The sequence below is a fragment of the Heteronotia binoei genome, chromosome 8, assembly GCF_032191835.1.
Source record: "Heteronotia binoei isolate CCM8104 ecotype False Entrance Well chromosome 8, APGP_CSIRO_Hbin_v1, whole genome shotgun sequence".
Classification (NCBI taxonomy): domain Eukaryota; kingdom Metazoa; phylum Chordata; class Lepidosauria; order Squamata; family Gekkonidae; genus Heteronotia; species Heteronotia binoei.
In genome coordinates, this window is record NC_083230.1 from 46,784,670 (window position 1) to 46,804,580 (window position 19,911).

The window sequence follows — 19,911 nt, forward strand, 5'->3', positions numbered from 1 at the left end:
CATGGATCCTCTGGGGTTTTACTTGGAGTCACCACAACCATCAAATCTCATATCGTATCCATGGAACAACTTGCGCCACAGAAATCATACATCCACACTTTCTTTGAGAAGCTATGCTGTAAAAACATGTTTTACCATGGATTCTCATTGATCTTTGGAGTTTTTGCGTTGGATGACCCCAATACCCTCATCATATCACATATCATGCCGATGGTCATGGTTTACATCAGAAATGTCTTGGATTCATGAGTTCATGATGACACCATTCTGCCAAAAGATGGTACTGAAGCACAGATCCTCTTGGATCCTCAAAGTCTTTGCATTCAGTCACCCAAACATACCATAAAACACACCATAAGATATGATGTCCATGGGCATAGCTTGCTTACAGCTTGGCAACAACACCATGGAGCAAATGCATGGTTCCAGACCATGAATCCTCATGGATCCGTATGATGTTTGCATTGGTTCAGAAGAAATACACCATTAAATCACATAGTGGCCCCCCAAATTGTATTTTAATTCTGTATAGGAGATAGTGAATTAATTAATTGAATACCTCTTGATTACATTATGGATTTGGATTGATTGACTGGATTATCTTTATATTATTCTTTTATTAATCAAATTGGGCTATTAGAATCATAGAGTTGAAAGGGACATCCAGGGTCATCTATTGGGAGATGGTTTGCATCTTACAACAGTGGGGAAAAGGGTGTTTGGTAACAGCCTTGCTAACCTAATAAGGAGGGCTTTAAACCAAATTGTATGGGGGAGCGAGACAATAATTCAAAGCCTCGTATGATGCCAGAAACTCGGGATAAGAACATTAAAGATTTGCAGAGTGGTGCATACGCTAGGTGATGTGAACTTGCAGGTTTGTATGGAAAATAAACTCTCAGGATGCATATAACGTGGATTCCAATGTCTCTACACTAATGCACAGAGTATGGGAAACAAACAGGAGGAACTGTAAGACCTAATACAGGAAGGAGACTTTGGCATAATAAACTTGGTGGGATGACACTCACAACTGGAATATTAGGATTCAGGGGTACAACTTATTTTAAAGGGACAGACAAATGAGAAAAGGATCCATGATTTCTGGGGTGCAAACTCTGCCCATGGACATGTGATTGGATGGAGGGCTTGGGGGGATCCAAAGCAGAAATCACGTGGATTCATGAGGATCCGTGGTTCAAAACCAAGTTTTTGGTTCCTGGCGCTGCCACGAAGCCGTGGATCCATGATTTCTGTGGTGCAAACTCTGCCCATGGACATGTGATTGGGTAGTGAGGTTCGGAGGATCCAAAGCAGAAATCACGTGGATCCATGAGGATCTGTGGTTCAAAAAAGGTTTTTGGTCCCTGGTGCTACCACAAAGCTGTGGATCCACTATTTCTGTGGTGTAAACTCTCCCCATAGACATGATATGTAATGATTGGATGATGAGCTTGGGTGGATCCAAAGCAAAAATCATGAGGATCCATGGTTCAAAACTGAGTTTTTGGTCTCTGGTGCTGCCACGAAGTCGTGGATCTTATTTCTGTGGTGCAAGTTCTACCCATGGACATGATATGTGATTGGATGAAGGACTTGGGGGGATCCAAAGTAGAAATCATGGGGATCCATGAGGATCTGTGGTTCATAACCCAAGTTTTTGGTCCCTGGCGGAGCCACGAAGCTGTGGTTCCATGATTTCTGTGGTGCAAAATCTGCCCATGGACATGATGTGTGATTGGCTGGTGATCTTGGGGTGGCCCAAAGCAAAAATCATGAGGATCCATGAGCGTCCGTGGTTTGGAAACATGTTTTTTCAGAGCTGTGATGCCACAAATTCGTGGAGGCATGATTTTTCTGGTTCTGCCTATAGTCTAAGAGAGGATCTACAACATGATGGTGGTTTGATTTCATTTCACTATAAAAATCATATGAATTCATGAGGATCTGTGCTTTGGAACCCTGTTTTTGCACTGCTGAGGCGCCACGAGTTCGTGGAGGCATGATTTTTGTAGTCCTGCCTATAGTCTAAGACAGGATCTACAGAATAATACTGGTTTTATTTCATTTCAATGTTAAAATCTCATGAATTCATGAAGATCCGTGTAGATCCGACTTTTACCCAGACCCTGCTGAAAGTTATAAAGTCATCCATACAACAGAAACAAATGCACGAAATTTAAGTAACATTCCCTTTCCCAGAAACTGAGCACAGACATGTGACTTCTTTATTCAGGATCCTTCGAAGAAATATTTTGGATACTGTTTCTGGCTGCATACAAAGTAGTATGAGGGTTGCTAGACATCTGTTATGGTTGTTCCTTTGTAGACATTCTACAGCAGAATACAGAACTTATTTAGTATCATAAAGTAACAGAGAGAGAACGCATATTTGTGCGGAGCGAGACCCTCTAGTTTCGCACTATTTGTTGTTACTGAACTTCACAAAACTTTCTTTCCTCTCTCTTCTCCTTGTAAAGCAGAGCGATGGCCTTCGAGATGGTCAGGCAAAGTGAAACACCACTAAAAAAATATTATGTTCTGTTCCTGGGATTGTTATAAGAATTCCCGTCTCTTTACAAAACCGAAGCGTCCGGATGGGCGTCTCTCGATCTTCATAAGGCCACCTTTCCCTCCCCCTCCCTCTTGCAGGCGGCGCGACGCATTCAGGGTGACAGGCGGGTCTAGGCCAGACTGTAGTGCGCACGCGTCGGTTCAGGCCGGCGGGGACTAAAGAGAGAAAACGTACTCAGGAGCCGTCACATTAGATTCCGGTTAAAAACCTCTGCATGAGGGGCAGGATTTTAAAGTACACCATCGCAGGTGTCGAAGGTTCAGTTTCCTTACAGTGGCTTGACATAGTCTCATGACCTCTACCTGGCAAAAACTGGAGTCTGCAACGGATCGTAGTAGCCCCTCCGGAGTTATTACTCCCCCCTCCCCCAATTTTTCTGCTCGAAGCTGTAAGCCTAGTCTTTTAAAAAGCCAACAGGGAAACTGAGTTTTGAGCGAGAGAAGAAGGAAAAGTAAAAACCACTATTTAGCGTAGAAAATTGGTTCTCTTTACATATGAGCATTGAAAGACAGTTGGAAAGCTTTAAAGCAAAAGGTCGGTGCCTACATCCTGAAAGGAGATTGTTTGCAGAGATTCACTGAAATTTCACTGTACGTCCGCTGTATAACACATAGAGATGGGAAATCGTCTGTGCGTGTAAAAGCTGCTTATCAGGCAGACAGCCAAGAGATGCAGTTTTTCCTTCCACTGTATTTGGATGGCGGGGCGGAGGCGTCGTTCCCTTTTTTGCCTGGTCCCCCGTCCACCTGCAGGGTCGGGGCGAATCTTGAAAAAGGTCAGCTGAAGGTGGGGAAACTCCTGGAAATTTGGGGGTGGAGCCTGGGGAGGACAGGTACCCCATTGAGGTACAATGCCACCGAGTTCACCCTCCAAAGCATTCATTTTATCCAGGGGAGCTGATCTCTGTCATCTGGAGATAAACTAATTCCAAAGGACCTCCAGGTCTCGCTCCCACCTGGAGGCTGGCATTTCTAGCTCAGGAGCCTCCCCAACAGCTTTCAAAAAGCGTGTCGCTTTGGGGGAGTAATGTTCATCATCTCACAACATTGCAGCATAAAGGAAGACCCCGTAAACTACACTCTTATGAAGCTGGATGAGGGAAGTCTTTTCGGGAGGAGAGAGAAATATGAACTCTGCCCTGATTTTTTTTTAAATCTCTGTATAACTTTAAATATATATGTTATTGGGGTTTTAAATCATTTCTGTAAACCAGATCTATTTTAAATTAATCCCTTCGTGTTGGAACATCGCTCTCCCTTCACATGGAAGGCTATACTAACTGCAATCCGGAACCGGAAGTCTCGTTAGACAACCAGCAAGCCTGCAGCCCGCTGGGCGGAGACTAGAGAGCGGCGCGTGGGTAGGAAGCGGCCGCGGCGGCTGTGGAGGTAGGAAAATGGCGGTGGCCGCCGCGCAGCTCACTGACGAGGAGCTCTTCTCCGAGCTGAGGCGACTCGGTTTCTCCCCGGGGCCTGTCACCGAAAGCACCCGGCCGGTCTACCTGAAAAAGCTCAAGAAGCTGCGCGAGGAAGAACGGGCAGGCGGGGCTGCCGCCAGCAAGACCCGGAACAGTAACAACAATAACCCGGGGGCAACGGCGGCGGCGACAGCAGCAGGAGACGGCGGCGGCGGCGGCTTGGGAACGAGGCTGCCTGGCACGGACCTTCCCTCTCTGTCCCGGCCGGCTGCAAGTGGGAGCGGCCGGGCCCGCGCAGCTCCCCTCGGCGGCGGCAAAGTACTTCTGGGTTTCAGCTCGGATGAGTCGGATGTGGAGGCCAGCCCCAGGGGCCAGGCTGGCGCCGCTGCGAGCCGAAGGGAGCGGGCTTCAGCTTCGCGCCGAGACCCAAGGCCTGCGGCTGCCCTCAACAGCAGCGGCTTGCAGTCTGAGGCGTCGGCCAGGAGGAAGCCCAATGCCTGGTGGGGGGCGGTGGCTAAACGGCCGGCGGTCACGTCGGGGACTTGGGAGCAAGCAGAAGGCGGCAGCGGAGGCAGGGACGGCGAGGAGGAGGAGGAGGAGGAGGACGCCGCCGAGCGAGAGCCGCAGCGCTGTAAGAACCGGACCGTGAATGGGAACAGGTTCCTTTCCTACGGCGGCCCTGGTAAGAGGGATAAGTATTCGGACTCCGAGGAAGAGGAAGACGACGAGGAAGAGGCTGCGGAGACGAAACAGCAGGTGTGGAAAGAGGAATCGCTGGCCCGCCACTACCTGGCCAGGAAAAACCTGAACAAATCTGCTTCCCCTTTTGGCGCCAGTAAAGGGCCTGCAGCCAGCGATGGCGTGATAGAGACCTGCCCGGAGCCAGGTGCAGTTGGTGGCCTTTCACTGAGCGACAGGACAGTGGTTGATGCTTCTGCTGTTGTGGCTAGGAGGAGAAATCAAGAGGTCGAGACGGGAGAGGACAGAGCAGCGGCAAGCAGAAGAGGTGAATATTTGGACTCGAGTCCACTCCTTCCCAGATACCGCTGTGGATCTTCTAAGAAAACCCATCCACTTTTGTTGCCGCCATTGCTTGTTGACTTGGACAGTAGCAAGATGATGGATTCTTTGGGCACTAACAGGAAACCAGCCAACAATCACGTCCTCACGAGTGCAGTTGGGGGCTATGGTGCTGAACCCAGGATATATACTGCTGCCAACAGCCTTTCTCCAGGTGCTACGGCTTCCTCATCCATTAGAGTGAATCACTCCAACCACACAGGTTCTAATCATATGTACCTGAAAAACACATGCAAACAGAAGCTCTTGGAGCCTGAGGAGGATTTGTTTCAGCAGTTCAAGAGAGAAGAAATATCCACTACAGGAGGCTTCAGTGCTCATTACCTGTCTATGTTCCTTCTAACTGCTGCATGCTTGTTCTTTCTGATACTGGGACTCACTTACCTAAGAATGAGAGGTTCGGGAGTAACTGACGATGTGGGAGTTGACAGTAAGTATTAGGATATGGAGCAGGGATCCCTTGCTGTATGCTTGCACGACAAGTAAACGAGTGAAACATAGAGATGCATTGTAGAAGTCAAGAGAACCAAGAAGCCTGACTTGCTGGTTAACTAGTTTTTTGTTTCAGAATTGAGACTAGGAATTGCAACTATTTCTTTATTTCATTTCTGTTACCTAATTCAGTGTTGCCTGTATGTAGACTTACTGTATTTTCTCGGACTCTTAGTGATCCCAGGGAGGCCTTTGATCAGGTGGCTATTAGTGCATGCTTGGCTAATTTTTGCCTTTGTGCCTCCTGTGGAGACTTGTTATCTTTAGGCCTGGTTTCTGCTCTGGTGGGATGAAATGAGTTTTAAATAAATATTTGATGCTGAAATTCTTGAATTTTGGCTAATTTACTTTCTTGTAGGAGGTTACTTCATATGCTACAAAGATTTCATATGGTTGATACTCATTTAGGACTTAATGAATTGAGTAGTATATATTATAAAATAGTGGCTTGGAGCCCATATAAATTTTCATGGGTGCAAGGGACTCTCTGATTTTTGCTGTTTCCCTGTTCCTGTAGGAGATGTTTGGGGGATGTTCTCCTTCCCTCACTAAGAGCATTTGAGAGGTTGCTGTGGGAGAGAGGAAAACCAGCAAAATGTGCCCCCACCTATATCCAAGGAAATTCTAGGTGGGATCCAAGCCAATATCTGCATGAAGAGAGCCAGTTTGGTGTAGTGGTTAAGTGTGCAGACTCTTATCTGGGAGAACCGGGTTTGATTCCCCACTCCTCCACTTGCACCTGCTGGAATGGCCTTGGGGCAGCCATAGCTCTGGCAGAGGTTGTCCTTGAAAGGGCAGCTGCTGTGAGAGCCCTCTCAGCCCCACCCACCTCACAGGGTGTCTGTTGTTGAAGAGGAAGATAGATTGTGAGCCATTCTGAGATTCGGAATGGAGGACAGGATATAAATCCAATGTCTTCTTCATGTAATACATTTATTCCTACCTGGGAAACTGTTATGTATGAATTAGTGAAGTAATCAAATGTGTCCTTGGTTTAAGATCTGCTGGAATAGCATCTGGAAGCAATTTCATATTAATTTTTGTTATGTGACCTAAAATAAGACATCCAAGTGGCTGAAAGAGCAGAGTAATGGTAAGAAGAAAGAGTCTGATTTCAGAAGAGAGGGACCAGGGCAGTGAGCATTAAGAAACATGTTTTCCATTAGTTAAAAGAAGTTGGAGCAAAATGTGTTCTGTTCAGTACCCAGGTTTTTTGCACCTTAATGTGCTCTGCATAAAAGTACAGGAACATAAAGGAAATACTAAAATTTTTAAAGATTCTTGTTTCCTGCGTGAAAAGAAACACTTTTTAAAATGGCTTTGTATAGCTTGTAGTTCAGTGGGCCTTCTGAGTTTTGGATTTGAATTTTTAAAATCTTGATGTTTTCTTCCATGTTGATCCTTTTCTGATGAACTAAAGATGGAGAGATTTTCCCCTCTGAGAAATAAATAGTAGTTGCATAGCTCATGAAAATCTCTTGTTAACAGGAAAGCCTGGATAAAAGAGTGTCAACTCTGCATCTTAAACTGCATTTCTTGCCTTGCAAATATTTAGGTGACTAAATATTTTTGCAAACAAAGTAATCTCTGAAATCTGTATCAGAATATAAAACCATCCTTCAGCTAATATGTTCTTAATTTTATTGCCATGAGTAGTGTTATTATCCACATCAAACAAGTATAAAATACCACTGGTGAACAGATTCTTGGAATTGTGTTTCTGTATGCTGGTGATTTTTGGCAGATGGGTATCAAACTATTTATTTAGTTCATGTTTACCCTGCCTTTTACTCCAGTGGGGACTCAAAGCAGCTGGCATATTTGTCTTTTCCTCCATTTTCCCCTCACAGCATTCCTGTGAGGTAGGTTAGGTGGAGAGCAGGGCCATAACCAGTGGCGCCTCCACCCCCTTTTCCCCATGCCATGTTTCAGCTGCTTCTCCTTATCCATGGCTCTCCTCCTCACCTGCCAGCCCTCAAGAGGAGGTGGTGATAGAGGGGAAGGAAGCATGGGACCTTGCTGAGAGAGGAGGGGATGAAAGCCCCAAACCCAAGCCCAGGTAATTGAGCATGCAGCCCACTGCCACTCCTTTGCACTTGCAAAGCTGAGGAAGGTGAACAGGGATGGAGCCTGTCAGGGGCTGCTTGAAGGCAGAGTGAGTGGCCCAGTGGTAAAGTTCTCCCCTCCCTCTTGGGAACACCATGGCAGGGACTCTCTTAGATGGTTGTCCACCGGCTCCTGGAAGGGCCAGAGAGGCCAAGTGCCAGCTGGAGGGAAGGAGGTGATTTCTGTATGGGCGCCAGGGCCCCTCTGGCAGTACTAGACCTGGGCTCTTCTCTGCCCCCAATCTCACCTTTGGGTGTCCCTGCAGTTCAGGCAAGCACACCTTTCACTTTGAGGCTTCCTGGTGGATGTAGTTTCTCTGCTGTGGCTGCCTATGACATTACCCGAGCCATGGCTTCTGCAAGGAGCAGCAGCAGCTTATATCTCTTAGGGACTAGAGAGGTGAAGCGGCTTCACCTTATGTTCCCCCCCAGTCACCCCTGCAAGTTGCATTAATCCTGCCAACTACTCCTTTCCCTCACCCTGTTCCCTTTCCTGCCTCTTTAATTTAATTAAATTAAATTTAATTAGTGAAACCTCCTGAAAAAATCCTGGTTACAGGGCTTGTGAAGGGTGTGGGACTAGCTCTAGATCACCCAGCAAGATTCCATGGCAGAGTGGGGATTTGAACCAGGATCTCCCAGCAGGTTCTAGTCTAACACCCTAGTTACCCCACTGGCTCTCAGAGAACATTGAAAGTACCTGTTCCTTTAGTTTCTGTGCATCTATTTTTAAGTTCTGCTTTTGCATAAATTCTTAAAAACTATCATGTTATAAATATGTTCTTGATTAGGAACATGTTAAAATGTTTAGCTCATTAAGTGAGGTTTACAGCACTATTTCTCAAAATGCCATCTGTGGACTCCTGGGTGTCTTCCAGTCCTTTGTAATTAGAGGACAATCTGCACATATGGCTATTGAGAAAATCTTAAGTTTCATAGAAATGGGAGCAGGTCACCTTGCCTCAGAGGAAGGAGATAGAATCTCTTTCTCCCTGTGTCAAAGGATGGGTGTTTGCAGAGCTGTCATCACCCACAGTCATCTAGGTTCCTCCTCAGAGCACTGGCTGGGAAACATGCTGACAGATCAATGGGATCCTGTAGTTTGGTACCTAGAAATCTAGCTGGCTAAGTGCCACCAAAGAGGGAATGTTGAAGTTAGTCATCTTAGATACTTTAGGTATAATGCTGAACGATTCTGTTCTGGTGCACATGATTCAGGGGTTGAGGAAAGAGACCACTCTGTATCCATATAATAGTTTTCTGTGGAATGCTGGAAATTCAGTTTTTTGTGACACTAGTCTTTATTTATGTTTCTGTGAGCCACTTTGAAAGTTTTCCAGTCTCCTTCCCCATCCCTTTTCAGACAGCTTCTGGCTAAAATTTATTAACTGTTAAGCTTCTTGCTGTCTCTGGTGCAGAATCTCTCCCAGTCAATCAAGGTATGAGTTGTGACCCTATACTATCAGCTGCTCTCTTAGATTTAATCTTGTAGGCCATATACAGACAGAAAATCTTAGAGGAAGCTTGTGATTTGTCATGGTATTATTTTAAGAAGTACATGATACTGCCTCCAAGGGATGTCCAAACTTGTTTAACGTAAGAGCCACAAGACATGAATATTAGATGTTTGAGACTCACAAGGCAGGAAGAAAGGGGGGGGAAAGATGGAGCGAGGGAGAGGTGGAAAGAAAGCAACTTTAATTGTGCATCTTCTAAGTCAGCTGATGGGGTGGTGGAGACTTTGAGAGCCACACAATATGTGTGAAAGCCACATGTGGATCCCAAGCCACAGTTTGGCCACCCCTGGACTAGAGAATAGAGAAGCAGGCTATGCCAAACTACCTCTGAACTTCTCTTGCCTTGAAAACCCTGTGAGGGGGTCACCATAAGCTGTCTGTGACTTAACAGCACTTTCCACCACAGAGAATGGAGGCCCCCACAAGGCATACACTGCTTGCCATGCACTTGTAAAAGTGGCTGTCAAATGCATGGCAGACACCAAAGAGAATGGAGGGAAGGTCTTCAAGGCTTCTTGTGAAAAAAAAATTAAACCAAAATGGTGGACTCGCCATTGATTAAATTAAAGAACTAGTTTTAGCTCATAGTCTGAATTTTTCAGGGTTGTGCTTTTGTTAAGACTTCATTTCCACAATTGTATTATTTTAGAAAGGCTCTGTGAGCTTGGAAAGTGTCTTGCAGCTAATTTCTAAACCTCTAGAGTGCAATGATTGTAATTTCAGAGATTTTTGCTTGGTCAGATTAAACAATATAATTCTTGTGTGTGTAGTTAATTTATATCTTTCAGGATTGTAATGTAGGAGCTGAAAAGTACTGAGATTTGTATGAATCTGCTGTCTCTTCAGATAGCATAAACCAGGGGTGTCAAACATCTTGGTCCCCAAGGGCTCAAATCCGGCCTCTAAACAACCTCCTCCTCTTACCTCCTTTCCAGAGCCGCTGCTGCACTGTACCTTTCCCCCAGCTCCCTCAGTGCATCCCCCCCTCTCTCCATATGGATTCTATAGTATAGACTGATTGGAGAAAGCTGTGTGGCTAGTTCAGGGCCGGCTTGCCCACTAGGCAAACTAGGTAGTTGCCTAGGGTGCCAGGAGGGTGGGGGTGCCAAATTGGGCTTCCCACCCCCTCCCGGTGCCCCAGGCAAGCACCTAGTTTGCCTGCCTCCTCCAGCCGCCATCACTGCTGCTGCTGCCCGCCCCTCCATTCCCTTCACCTCCCCCCCCACTGCTGCCGCAATCACAGAACACGGTGAGGCAGCAGCAGCATTCCCGTCCCTTCATTCCCCCCCTGTGCGTTCACAGCCCGAAGCGGGTGAATCTTATCTTTAGAATGATGGGGCTGAAATGAAGGCTTGTCTCCCTCTCCCTTCCAGTTCCAGAAAGGAGGGAGGAGAAGCCTTCATTTCAGCCCCATCGTTCTAAAGATAAGATTCACTTTCTTCAGGCTGTGAACGTGCTGGGGGGGGGGAGCGAAGGGAAGAGGGTGCTGCTGCCGCGTGGCATGGGGATGGGGGGTGCAGTGGAGTGCGGCACTGCGTTGCGGCACTGCGTTGCAGCACTGCAGGAGGGGGCACAGGGTGCGGGGGCGATGGGGGGGGCGCCTGCCTGGAGCACCACACACCCTTGGGCCAGCATTGGGCTGGTTCATGCAGGAGAGATAAAAAGACATGTTTGCCTCTCACACACACCACACACGTACACCCTTCTGCTTGCTTCTCCAGGGCCGCTTCTTCTCTTTGGGGGACAGAGGGGGAGGAGAAAGGGGTTTTTTTAAGATCAGCAACGTATAAGATCCAGGTATAAGCTTTTGTGTGCAAATACACTTCTTTGGAGGAAGGGAGGCAGGGTGGGTGGGTGGAAGAATAGATTATTCTGACAAGTACAGTGTGCATTGAAAATTATTTTGGTTTATCTGGATTTATTTTCTTTCAAAAAGACCCTGATTAGGGATTAGAACACTTGTATTGGTCCTTACATCTTGAAGAGTGGAGTGATTTCCGATTCCAAATTATAACAGCACACATTGGTAACGAGGCAGGAAAACTAGCTCTCAGTTCAGTCCAGGAGGATGCATTGTCTTGAGCTTCATTATCAGTTGCAATTCCGCATTTTTTCTTTCTAATCTCCCTTTGAAATTCTTTTGCAAGAGCACAGCTACTCTAAGGTCGGCAACTGAATGTTGTAGTTCTAATGTCAGACTTATGTCTATTGATTCTTTACATTCTCTTTGACTGAATCCTCCTGGATGGAACTGAGACCTAAGTTGCCTGTCTTATTCCCAACACTGGTATTCCACATCTACTACCCCTCTGCATATCACACCTAATCCAATCAGGTCTGCTATTGTCATTCACCTGCTATTGCCATTCGGTATCTGAAATCACCTATATAAAGTTTATATCTCCGGTACTTGGTGTTACATTTCATGGCATGCATGGCTTGGCCCAACAAATCATACCATTGCTGTATGATTGTACGTTATAAAAAACTTTAGGGCTGTCACTGGAAAACCATGAATGTCCCTCCCCATAATATGTGCTACTACTTACCTAGTATCCTGAGGACATTATGCATTTATTTTCTTCTTTGCATTATTGAATGGTGGGTAGAAAAATGCTGAGCATAATGATGTTGGGGCATGTGGTAAATTATATTGTGTGTGTGTGGGGGGGGAATCTGTTTGTATTTCTGCCCCAAATCTTACCTCATTCAATGGGATTTAGTGTTTTAATTGCGAAGGGAAACTTCACACATTACTAAACGCAGACCCAAGTCTGCTTCTGGATATATTTGACAGTGGTACTACAGTTTCTTGACAGGTTTACCTGTAAGATATTAATGTGTGTTGCATTTACATTTCTGTGGTTGTGTTTAAAACACCTTACATGTATACCTGAAGACATAATACCTGGAAAGGCTCTAAAGGGTCCCCCCCCACATTGGAAATATATAGACTTGGGTTCCCCAGGAACATCACTGGGAAGGGGGTTGCAGTAGGGTTAGGAAGTTTTGTTGTGTGGGTAGAATTCACAAAAATGATCCATTGGATCCAGCCCCTGTATTTCTTTTGACTTGCACCTGTAATTTCCTGAAGTGTTTCGAGTTCTTACTTTTGGCAATAGTTGGGTGTATTTAACTGCTGCATTTGGAATCGTATAGTTACATTATTTATAGTCCTTTGTACTCACTGCGACACAAGGTGAATTATATAAAGGAAGTCAGTACAATCAACAGGGTGGGACATCTAATAAACAATGCAATAGAATTTGTATTGTAAAAATCTGGAATCAATGAGATTTTTACAGTACAAATTCTATTGCATTGTTTATTAGATCTGAAATAAAGCAGAAATGTTAACATGACGTGTTAAATCAGGGGTGTTGAACTCATTTGTTATGAGGAACAGATTAAATGGGACTTCGTTGGGCCAGGCCATGTGTGTCATAAAATGTAATGCCAGGTAGAGGGGTTATAAATGTTATAAAGGACACAGACAAACACAATTAAATATATTTTTAAACAAAATACAAACATACTGTATTTTTCGGACCATAAGATGCACTTCCCCCCCCCCCAAAAAAAAAGTGGGGAGGAAAGTGTGTGCGTCTTATGGTCCGAAGGTACGTACCTTCCGGGGGGGGTGATCTGCTGCCTCTTCCTCCGATCCGGCGCTTCCCCCGCGCCTGCCTGCCTGGCTGCATCTTCTTCAGGCAAGCGCTGGGATCGCTCCACGTGGCCCCACCACAAACCCAGCACTTTGCAAGCGCCGGCTGCGGAGGGGGCAGCGTGCTTCCTCCTTGCCCATGTGCCTAGCTTCAGCTGTGATGTTTAAAGCAAGCACTGGGATCGCTCCCTCCGCCCTCCGATCCCAGCGCTTGCTTTAAACATCACAGCTAAAGCCAGGCACACAGGCAAGGAGGAAGCACGCTGCCCTCTCCACAGCCGGCGCTCGCAAAGCGCTGGGTTTGCAGAGGGGTTGGGTGCTTCCTCCTTGCCTGTGTGCCTGGCTTCAGCTGTGATGTTTAAAGCAAGCGCTGGGATCGGAGCGGGGAGGGAGCGATCCCAGCGCTATGCAGTTTGCATTCCTTAGGCCAGCTGGGCCTAAGGAGGCTGGCGCGCAGCCTGGCGGCAATCTCCAGGCTGGGCTGCACGCCAGCCTTCCCACCCAGCCGGTGGCAGTCTCCAGGCTGCGCGCTGGCCTCCCCGTGCCCAGCTGGCCAGTGGGAATTGCTGGGCTGTGCAAGCTGTGCAGCGGCCTCCCTGGGCCCAGCTGGCTGGCAGGGGTCACTGGGCTGGGCAGGCCACACTGCATAGCAGCCTCCAAAGGGAGGTTGGCTGGCGGGGTGGTGGTGGTCATGTTTTTGTTTCCCTTTCATGTTTTTGTTCCCCCTTTTTTTTTCCCTTCTCCCCCTTTCTTTTCTTTTCTCCCCCCCATTCTTTATTTCCTTTTATCTCAATTTCTCCCTCCCCTTTCTTCCCCTTTCTTTATTTCCTTTAATTCCTTTTCTTCCCTCTCATTTCTTTATCTCCCTTTATTTCTCTCTCTGTCTCTGTAGCTTGAGTGGTGGGTTTTGTGAAGGATGGTTGGTGGGGTACTTGGGTGCCTTGGGTCTGGTGGGAGCAGCTGCAGTTTCTGCATGAAGGGAGGGAAGGAGGGGTGGGAGGTGGGAGCCAGTTTTTACCAATTCAACTTCCACTTGATTATCCCAGATGGCAGGGCCTAATATGCTAATATCAGGGAGTGTGGCCTAATATGCTAATGAGTTCCTGCTGGCCCACAAATGATGTTAGAAGTTTCTAAGTGGCCCTTGGCAGAAAAAAGGCTCCCCACCCTTGCCTTAAAAGATGCCTGCCTAAAATGGAGAAGTGGGGAATAGTGGGATTTGGTAATGCAGGTTTTTTTTTTTAAAAAAAACCAAAACACAAAAATCACAGCAGAAACTAAAAATATGAACTTAAAAATATAAAATGTTCTGAGCCTAGGAATATTTGAAATGGCTGGCATTGCAAGCTCCCCCCCCCCCCCGCACCCCAAATCTACTCACAGTGGCAGTGGTTCAGTTTTTGGGGTTTTTTTACAAAGAGTGGCTTGGATGCCCTTTGGAAATAATGGGAACTAGGAATGCAAACTGACTTGCATGGACTCCATTGAAATACACTGCAGAAAAAAAATTGCAAAGAAAATGTGGAATGGATTTTCCATTAAGGTCTCTAGGGCCAGATAGACTAGTCTGGGAATAGAAAATCCATTCCACATTTTCCTTGCAGCATTTTTTGTGTTGCAATGTATTGCAGAGGAACCCAAAGGATCTTCTGCCGGCCAAGAGGAGATGGGAAGTTTGGCAGCCCTGCCCTCCTTCCTGTGCTCAGCGGCAGCTCCGGTTTGAGCTCTGAAGGGTAACGACAGGCAGGGGAGTGAGTTGGGAGGGAGAGCCATGGGATGAATTAAAGCCCTGTGCAGGCATGTTCTGGCCCACAGGCTGTAGGTTTGGCACCCCTGTATTAAACAGTGCAAGGATTACATAGTAGAACTGTATTTTGTAGAATATATTAATATCTTGATCTTATGATTTAGCTATTTGGGGGCAAGAACTTGAGCATGGGCTGTTTGTCCAACTTGCTTTTAAATGTAGAGAGAAATATATTGCAGTTGCTGGCCAGGGCAAGACTGTACTGGTGCTAGCTGCAATATGTGGTACAGTACTGTACTGTGTTGTTGAGTTTCTGTACAATATTTACTGAAGTATTTTGGGTAGTTTTAAGTAGTAATAATAGCATGCCTGAATTGTCAAAAGTTATAGTTCTGTACTTTCATTAAGGGGGGAGGAATGATTGCTCTTAAATGTTATGGTTATATTGTGTCATTTAGTATTAATACAATTGATTTTGCTATTCACCTTTTTAAAATGTAAACTATGAACATAAGAACAAAAGAAAAACCATGTTGGATCAGGCTGGCCCATCCAGTCCAACACATTGTCACACAGTGGCCAAAAACCCAGGTGCCATCAGGAGGTTCACCAGTGGGGCCAGGACACTGGAAGCCCTCCTGCTGTTGTGCCCCCTGCCCAAGCACCAAGAATACAGAGCATCACTCACCTCAGACAGAGAGTTCCATCTTTATCTTGTGGCTAATAGCTACTGATGGACCTCTGCTCCATATGTTTATCTAATCCCCTCTTGAAGCCTTCCATGCTTGTAGCCACCGCCACCTCCTGTGACAATTCCATGTATTAATCACTCTTTGGATGAAGAAGTACTTCCTTTTATCCACTCTAACTGGACACCTCAGCCATTTCATTGAGCACCCATGAGTTCTTGTATTGTTGGAAAGGGAGAAAAGGACTTCTTTCTCGGTAATTTCTCCATCCCATGCATAATCTTGTAAACCTCTATCATGTCACCCCTTTCTCCAAGCTAAAGAGCCCCAAGCACTTTAACCTTTCTTCATAGGGAAAGTGTTCCACCCCTTTAATCATTCTAGCTGCCCTTTTCGGAACATCTTCCAATACTATAATATCTTTTTTGAGGTGTGGTGACCAGAATTGTACACAATATTCCAAATGAGGCCACATCAGTTTATACAGGGGCATTATGGTACTGGCTTATTTATTTTCAGTTCCCTTCTTAATAGTCTGCAGCGTTGGCCTTTTTTGAAAAAAAAATTGCACTCGTACACTGTCTTGGAAATTTCAGTGCGTTATCTATCAGGACTCCCAAGATCTCTCTCTTGGTCAGTCTCCCATCAGTTTGGACCCCATCAACATGTATTTATAGTTAGGATTTTTGGCCCCAATGTGCATTACCTTGCATTTGGCCAAGCTGAACCTCATTTGCCAAGTTGATGCCTACTTGCCAACCCTTGACAAATCCCTTTGGAGTGCCTCACAATTCTCCCTGGTTCTCACCACCCTGAACAATTTAGTGACATCCACAAACTTAGCCACTTCACTGCTTACTCCCAACTCCAAATCATTAATGAAAAAGTTAAAAAGCAATGGACCCAATACTGAGCCCTGCGAAACCCCACTGCTTACCACCCTCCACTGTGAAAATTGCCCATTTATACTCACTTTCTGTTTCCTGTTACTTAACCAGTTTCTGGATCCATGAGAGGACTTGTCCTTTTACCCCATGACTATCAAGCTTACTTAGGTGCATTTGATGAGGAACTTTATCAAAAGCTTTCTGAAAGTCAAGCTAAACAACATCTGTTGGGTCCCCCTTGCTCACACATTTGCTGTCTTCAACTTGACATGGTATTGATTGCTTTGTTAAACATTTTGTTTCAAATATTGGTATCGAAGTGGTTTTGTTAACTTTGTTATTTCTATTAACAGGTAAAAGTCTGTTCACAGAAGAATTACAAGTAAGTATATCTTTAATGTCTATATTAAGAGGGCTAGTCTCTTGAAAAGTGTTGAGTCATAGGCTTACTTAATTCTTACGTTATTTTACTATAAGAAATGTATAGCCTGATAACTATTATATAAATGTTTTATCCTCTCCAAAGGATTAGTTTTATTGGAGAGTTCTGTTTGGTGTGACATTGAAGTAAGGGCTTGGCTACATTTTAACAATAGGCTTCAATCCCTTGTATACCCATACTAAAATTGTATCATAGAGAAGAAAATAGGTGAATTGAAAGATCCTGTTTACCTTAGACAAATCTTTTCTGAAGTTTTACTCAAGACACATCTGTCTGAATGCAAAGTGCTGCTTTCAGTTGCAGACTTCATGTGAGGTGTACTAATCAGTTCATGCTGCTTTGCTTCTAACATATATGTTTTAGTCTGGCACTTCTATTAGATCTCCTCAGTTGAATTCTTACTGTCTTTGATGGCAAGATGGATTAGTCTTTAAATGACAGAGGCTTGTAAATGTCACTCTTGTATCCAAACATAACCTAAAGTTTCACTTGCTCTGCCTTTGTTCTTCTCTGTGCCATTTTATATAGTGGCAGTTGAGTGCTTTCCTCCCATGTCTTAGGACCCATGGAGATGAAAGTAGTCTAATAGTATAATCCTAAGAATTGCACTGTTCTAAGTTTAATAAAGACTTAAAAGGTGTAACTGCTTTGTTACATCTAACCATAGAGAATTCTCCAGTGCCCTTACTGTTGAAGTGTATTGTAGCTTAATGGGTTGGTGGGTAGGGTCTTGCATGTGAATGGGGGGTTTCTAAATGTTTGTGATGCAATATTAGTCTCTGTTAATAAATTTAGTGCTTTAAATAGTTTCAGTATTTGCTAATTAGCTTCTTAAATTTCTAGGAAAATCTCATGAACAGCTTATACAAACTTCATGATAGGTTGGCACAAATAGCAGGTAAGACTTCTAAACTATATGAAGGAGTTGGATTTCCAAAACATGTGCATTCAGCTGTAGCAGGGATGGCCAGCGGTAGCTCTCCAGATGTTTTTTGCCTACAACTCTCATCAGCCCCAGCCTGCATGGCCAATGACTGGGGGTGATGGGAGTTGTAGGCAAGGAACATCTGGAGAGCTACCGTTGGCCACTCCTGATCTATAGCAAGAAGTATTTGTGGTAATGTTTGTTTTTCGTCATTGCAGGAACACTATAATAATAGCTACTTCACTTGCATTAGGTTGATTATATTGTTGCAATACTTAACAGAATGTGCTGGGACATAGGAGTGTGCTAGGAACATTGCTTCCACTCTCCTTTTGCATAGATGGGTGGGTGCAGGTTGGTTGGCATCAGTTGCTTAAAATTGAGAAGGGATGAAGTTGCCTAATTTCCTCTTCACAGCAACTTCCAATGGCACTGTTACATTCTATGCATGGGCTTCCATTTGTCAACTTTGGGGGGCGGGGTTTAAGAAATTGCTGGGCAAGGGGCTGAGGTCCACTAGTGCCATTGCACTCACATTTCGTAGGATCCAACACTTTAACTCCACAGTGGCGGTACACTAGATTACAAATATTTCTGGTACTAGTTAAAAATAATTATCTCCTGCTAGAATATTTCTGTTTTATATTCAGAGTTCGCTGTTATGTTAGGTAGTAACAGGTGCAGTGTTAGACACACTGTGTAATGATGCTGCAATTTCATAGTAGGGTCTATAGCAGTTCTCCTGCTTCTGATTGTGCAAGAGATTGTCCAGGCTTTTGTTTTAATCACCCACTTCGGCAAGCAGAACAAAGATACCTTTGGATTTACTTTTATATTTGTATGTAGTACTTTTGCATGAGTTGTGGATAGTCTTCTCCTAAACAGATGATACTTTCTGCATTCCATTGATAATCTTTTGATTCAATCAGGTTTCTTCAGTTAATTGGAAGCTTTAATTAAAAGTATTTAGAGGTGGGTGGGACACTGTGACCACTCTGCAGACCTGTTTTATTCAAGTATAAGCTTTTGTGTAGTGATATTTCCCACCAGACTGGTAATGTTGAAAATGTATTCATGTGTGGAAGCAACATTTTAAAATGGTGCTGTATTACTGGTACTTCATAACAACTTCAGAAACTTCTTCCTGAATCCTTGGGCACAATTGAAGGTTTGCCTTTGTTACAGATTGATGGGAGGGGATCAGGTTTGTTTTTACATTTATATTTTGTGTTCGCATATATAAAACACTGAAGTGATAGGTGTAATAGCATTCACTGTATATAGCCAAAGACGTACAATCAATTCCTAAAATGTCAAATGCCATTTTGAAAGTGAACAGCTCAAAACTAGGAAAGCTAAATTGCTTAAAACACTTTTCTTGCTGTTTTGTAGGCAGTGAGAAGTTGTATATTCATTTAACTCTTTTGCATTCAGTTTTGATTTAAAAATTGTTACAAATGAAATTAAATGAGCATTTGCAGTGTGCATACCCTGTGGACAATACAGAGATCTAATTTCAAGTGTGTGAAAAGTTTAAGCAGATACAAGAATTCTTAAATGTTGTTGAATTAAAGCTATTCAGGTTCATGATCTAAAGCTTATACTTGTGACATGCACCTGATGGTAGAGATGCACTGTTGTATAGACACAAACTTTATTTGTGTAGTGCTACATCCAGAGATTATCTTCTTCAGTTACTTAACAATGATTTCATTTTTGGCTACATGTTATGTAATTTAAAGAAGGAATAAATAATAATAGACAGAAATATTTCATTCAACCAGGTGATCATGAGTGTGGCAACTCTGGCAAGAAAGGTCTTTCTATCCAGGAGGCAGCTGAATATTTAAAAGTAAGCAAATGTTTATCATTAAGTGGGAATTATTTGTTTATTGAGTTTAAATGGCTATCTAGATGCACTGTACTTGTAAAATTGAACATTGATAGTATATGTTTAGATATCTGTAACTATAAACATGACACTAACCTAAAGCAGAAGATCTTGTAAGGGGAGGAAGACACAGTTATTTTGTTTCAAGTGCACTGTTTTTGTGTCTCTCTAAATTATTGAACATAATCTGTAGTTTTAAAATGGAGTATATTATGTCATTTCAATTCTGGTAATATTCTTCAATAGCAATTTCCAAGCATGCTTTACTAGAGACCAGAGAGCTTGCTTTAAACACCCCCCCCCCCAAATAAATAAATTCTGGTGTGAACGTGTATATGCCCACTGCTGTATGAACAATTCCCTTGTTCTCACTACACGTATAGGTCAATGGATTCTCATTTTCAGAGTGTAAATGTTGTTTTTCATAAACTAGAAAGGCAGGAGTCCAAGGTCCACACTATCTTTAAGTTTTCTTCTTTG

At 44.3% G+C, this 19,911-nt stretch overlaps 1 protein-coding gene across 1 annotated transcript in view; it reads left to right on the forward strand.

Annotated features, from left to right (window-relative positions):
- The first annotated feature begins 3,884 nt into the window (after positions 1–3,884).
- Positions 3,885–19,911, forward strand: part of LEMD3 (LEM domain containing 3) — a 28,615-nt gene continuing 12,588 nt past the window's right edge. Inside the window, exons 1-4 of the mRNA XM_060244991.1 lie at positions 3,885–5,502; positions 16,527–16,555; positions 17,459–17,513; positions 19,325–19,392. Of these exons, the coding sequence (XP_060100974.1) occupies positions 3,972–5,502; positions 16,527–16,555; positions 17,459–17,513; positions 19,325–19,392 (1,683 nt within the window). The 5' untranslated portion in view covers positions 3,885–3,971. The remainder of the gene's footprint in view (positions 5,503–16,526; positions 16,556–17,458; positions 17,514–19,324; positions 19,393–19,911) is intronic.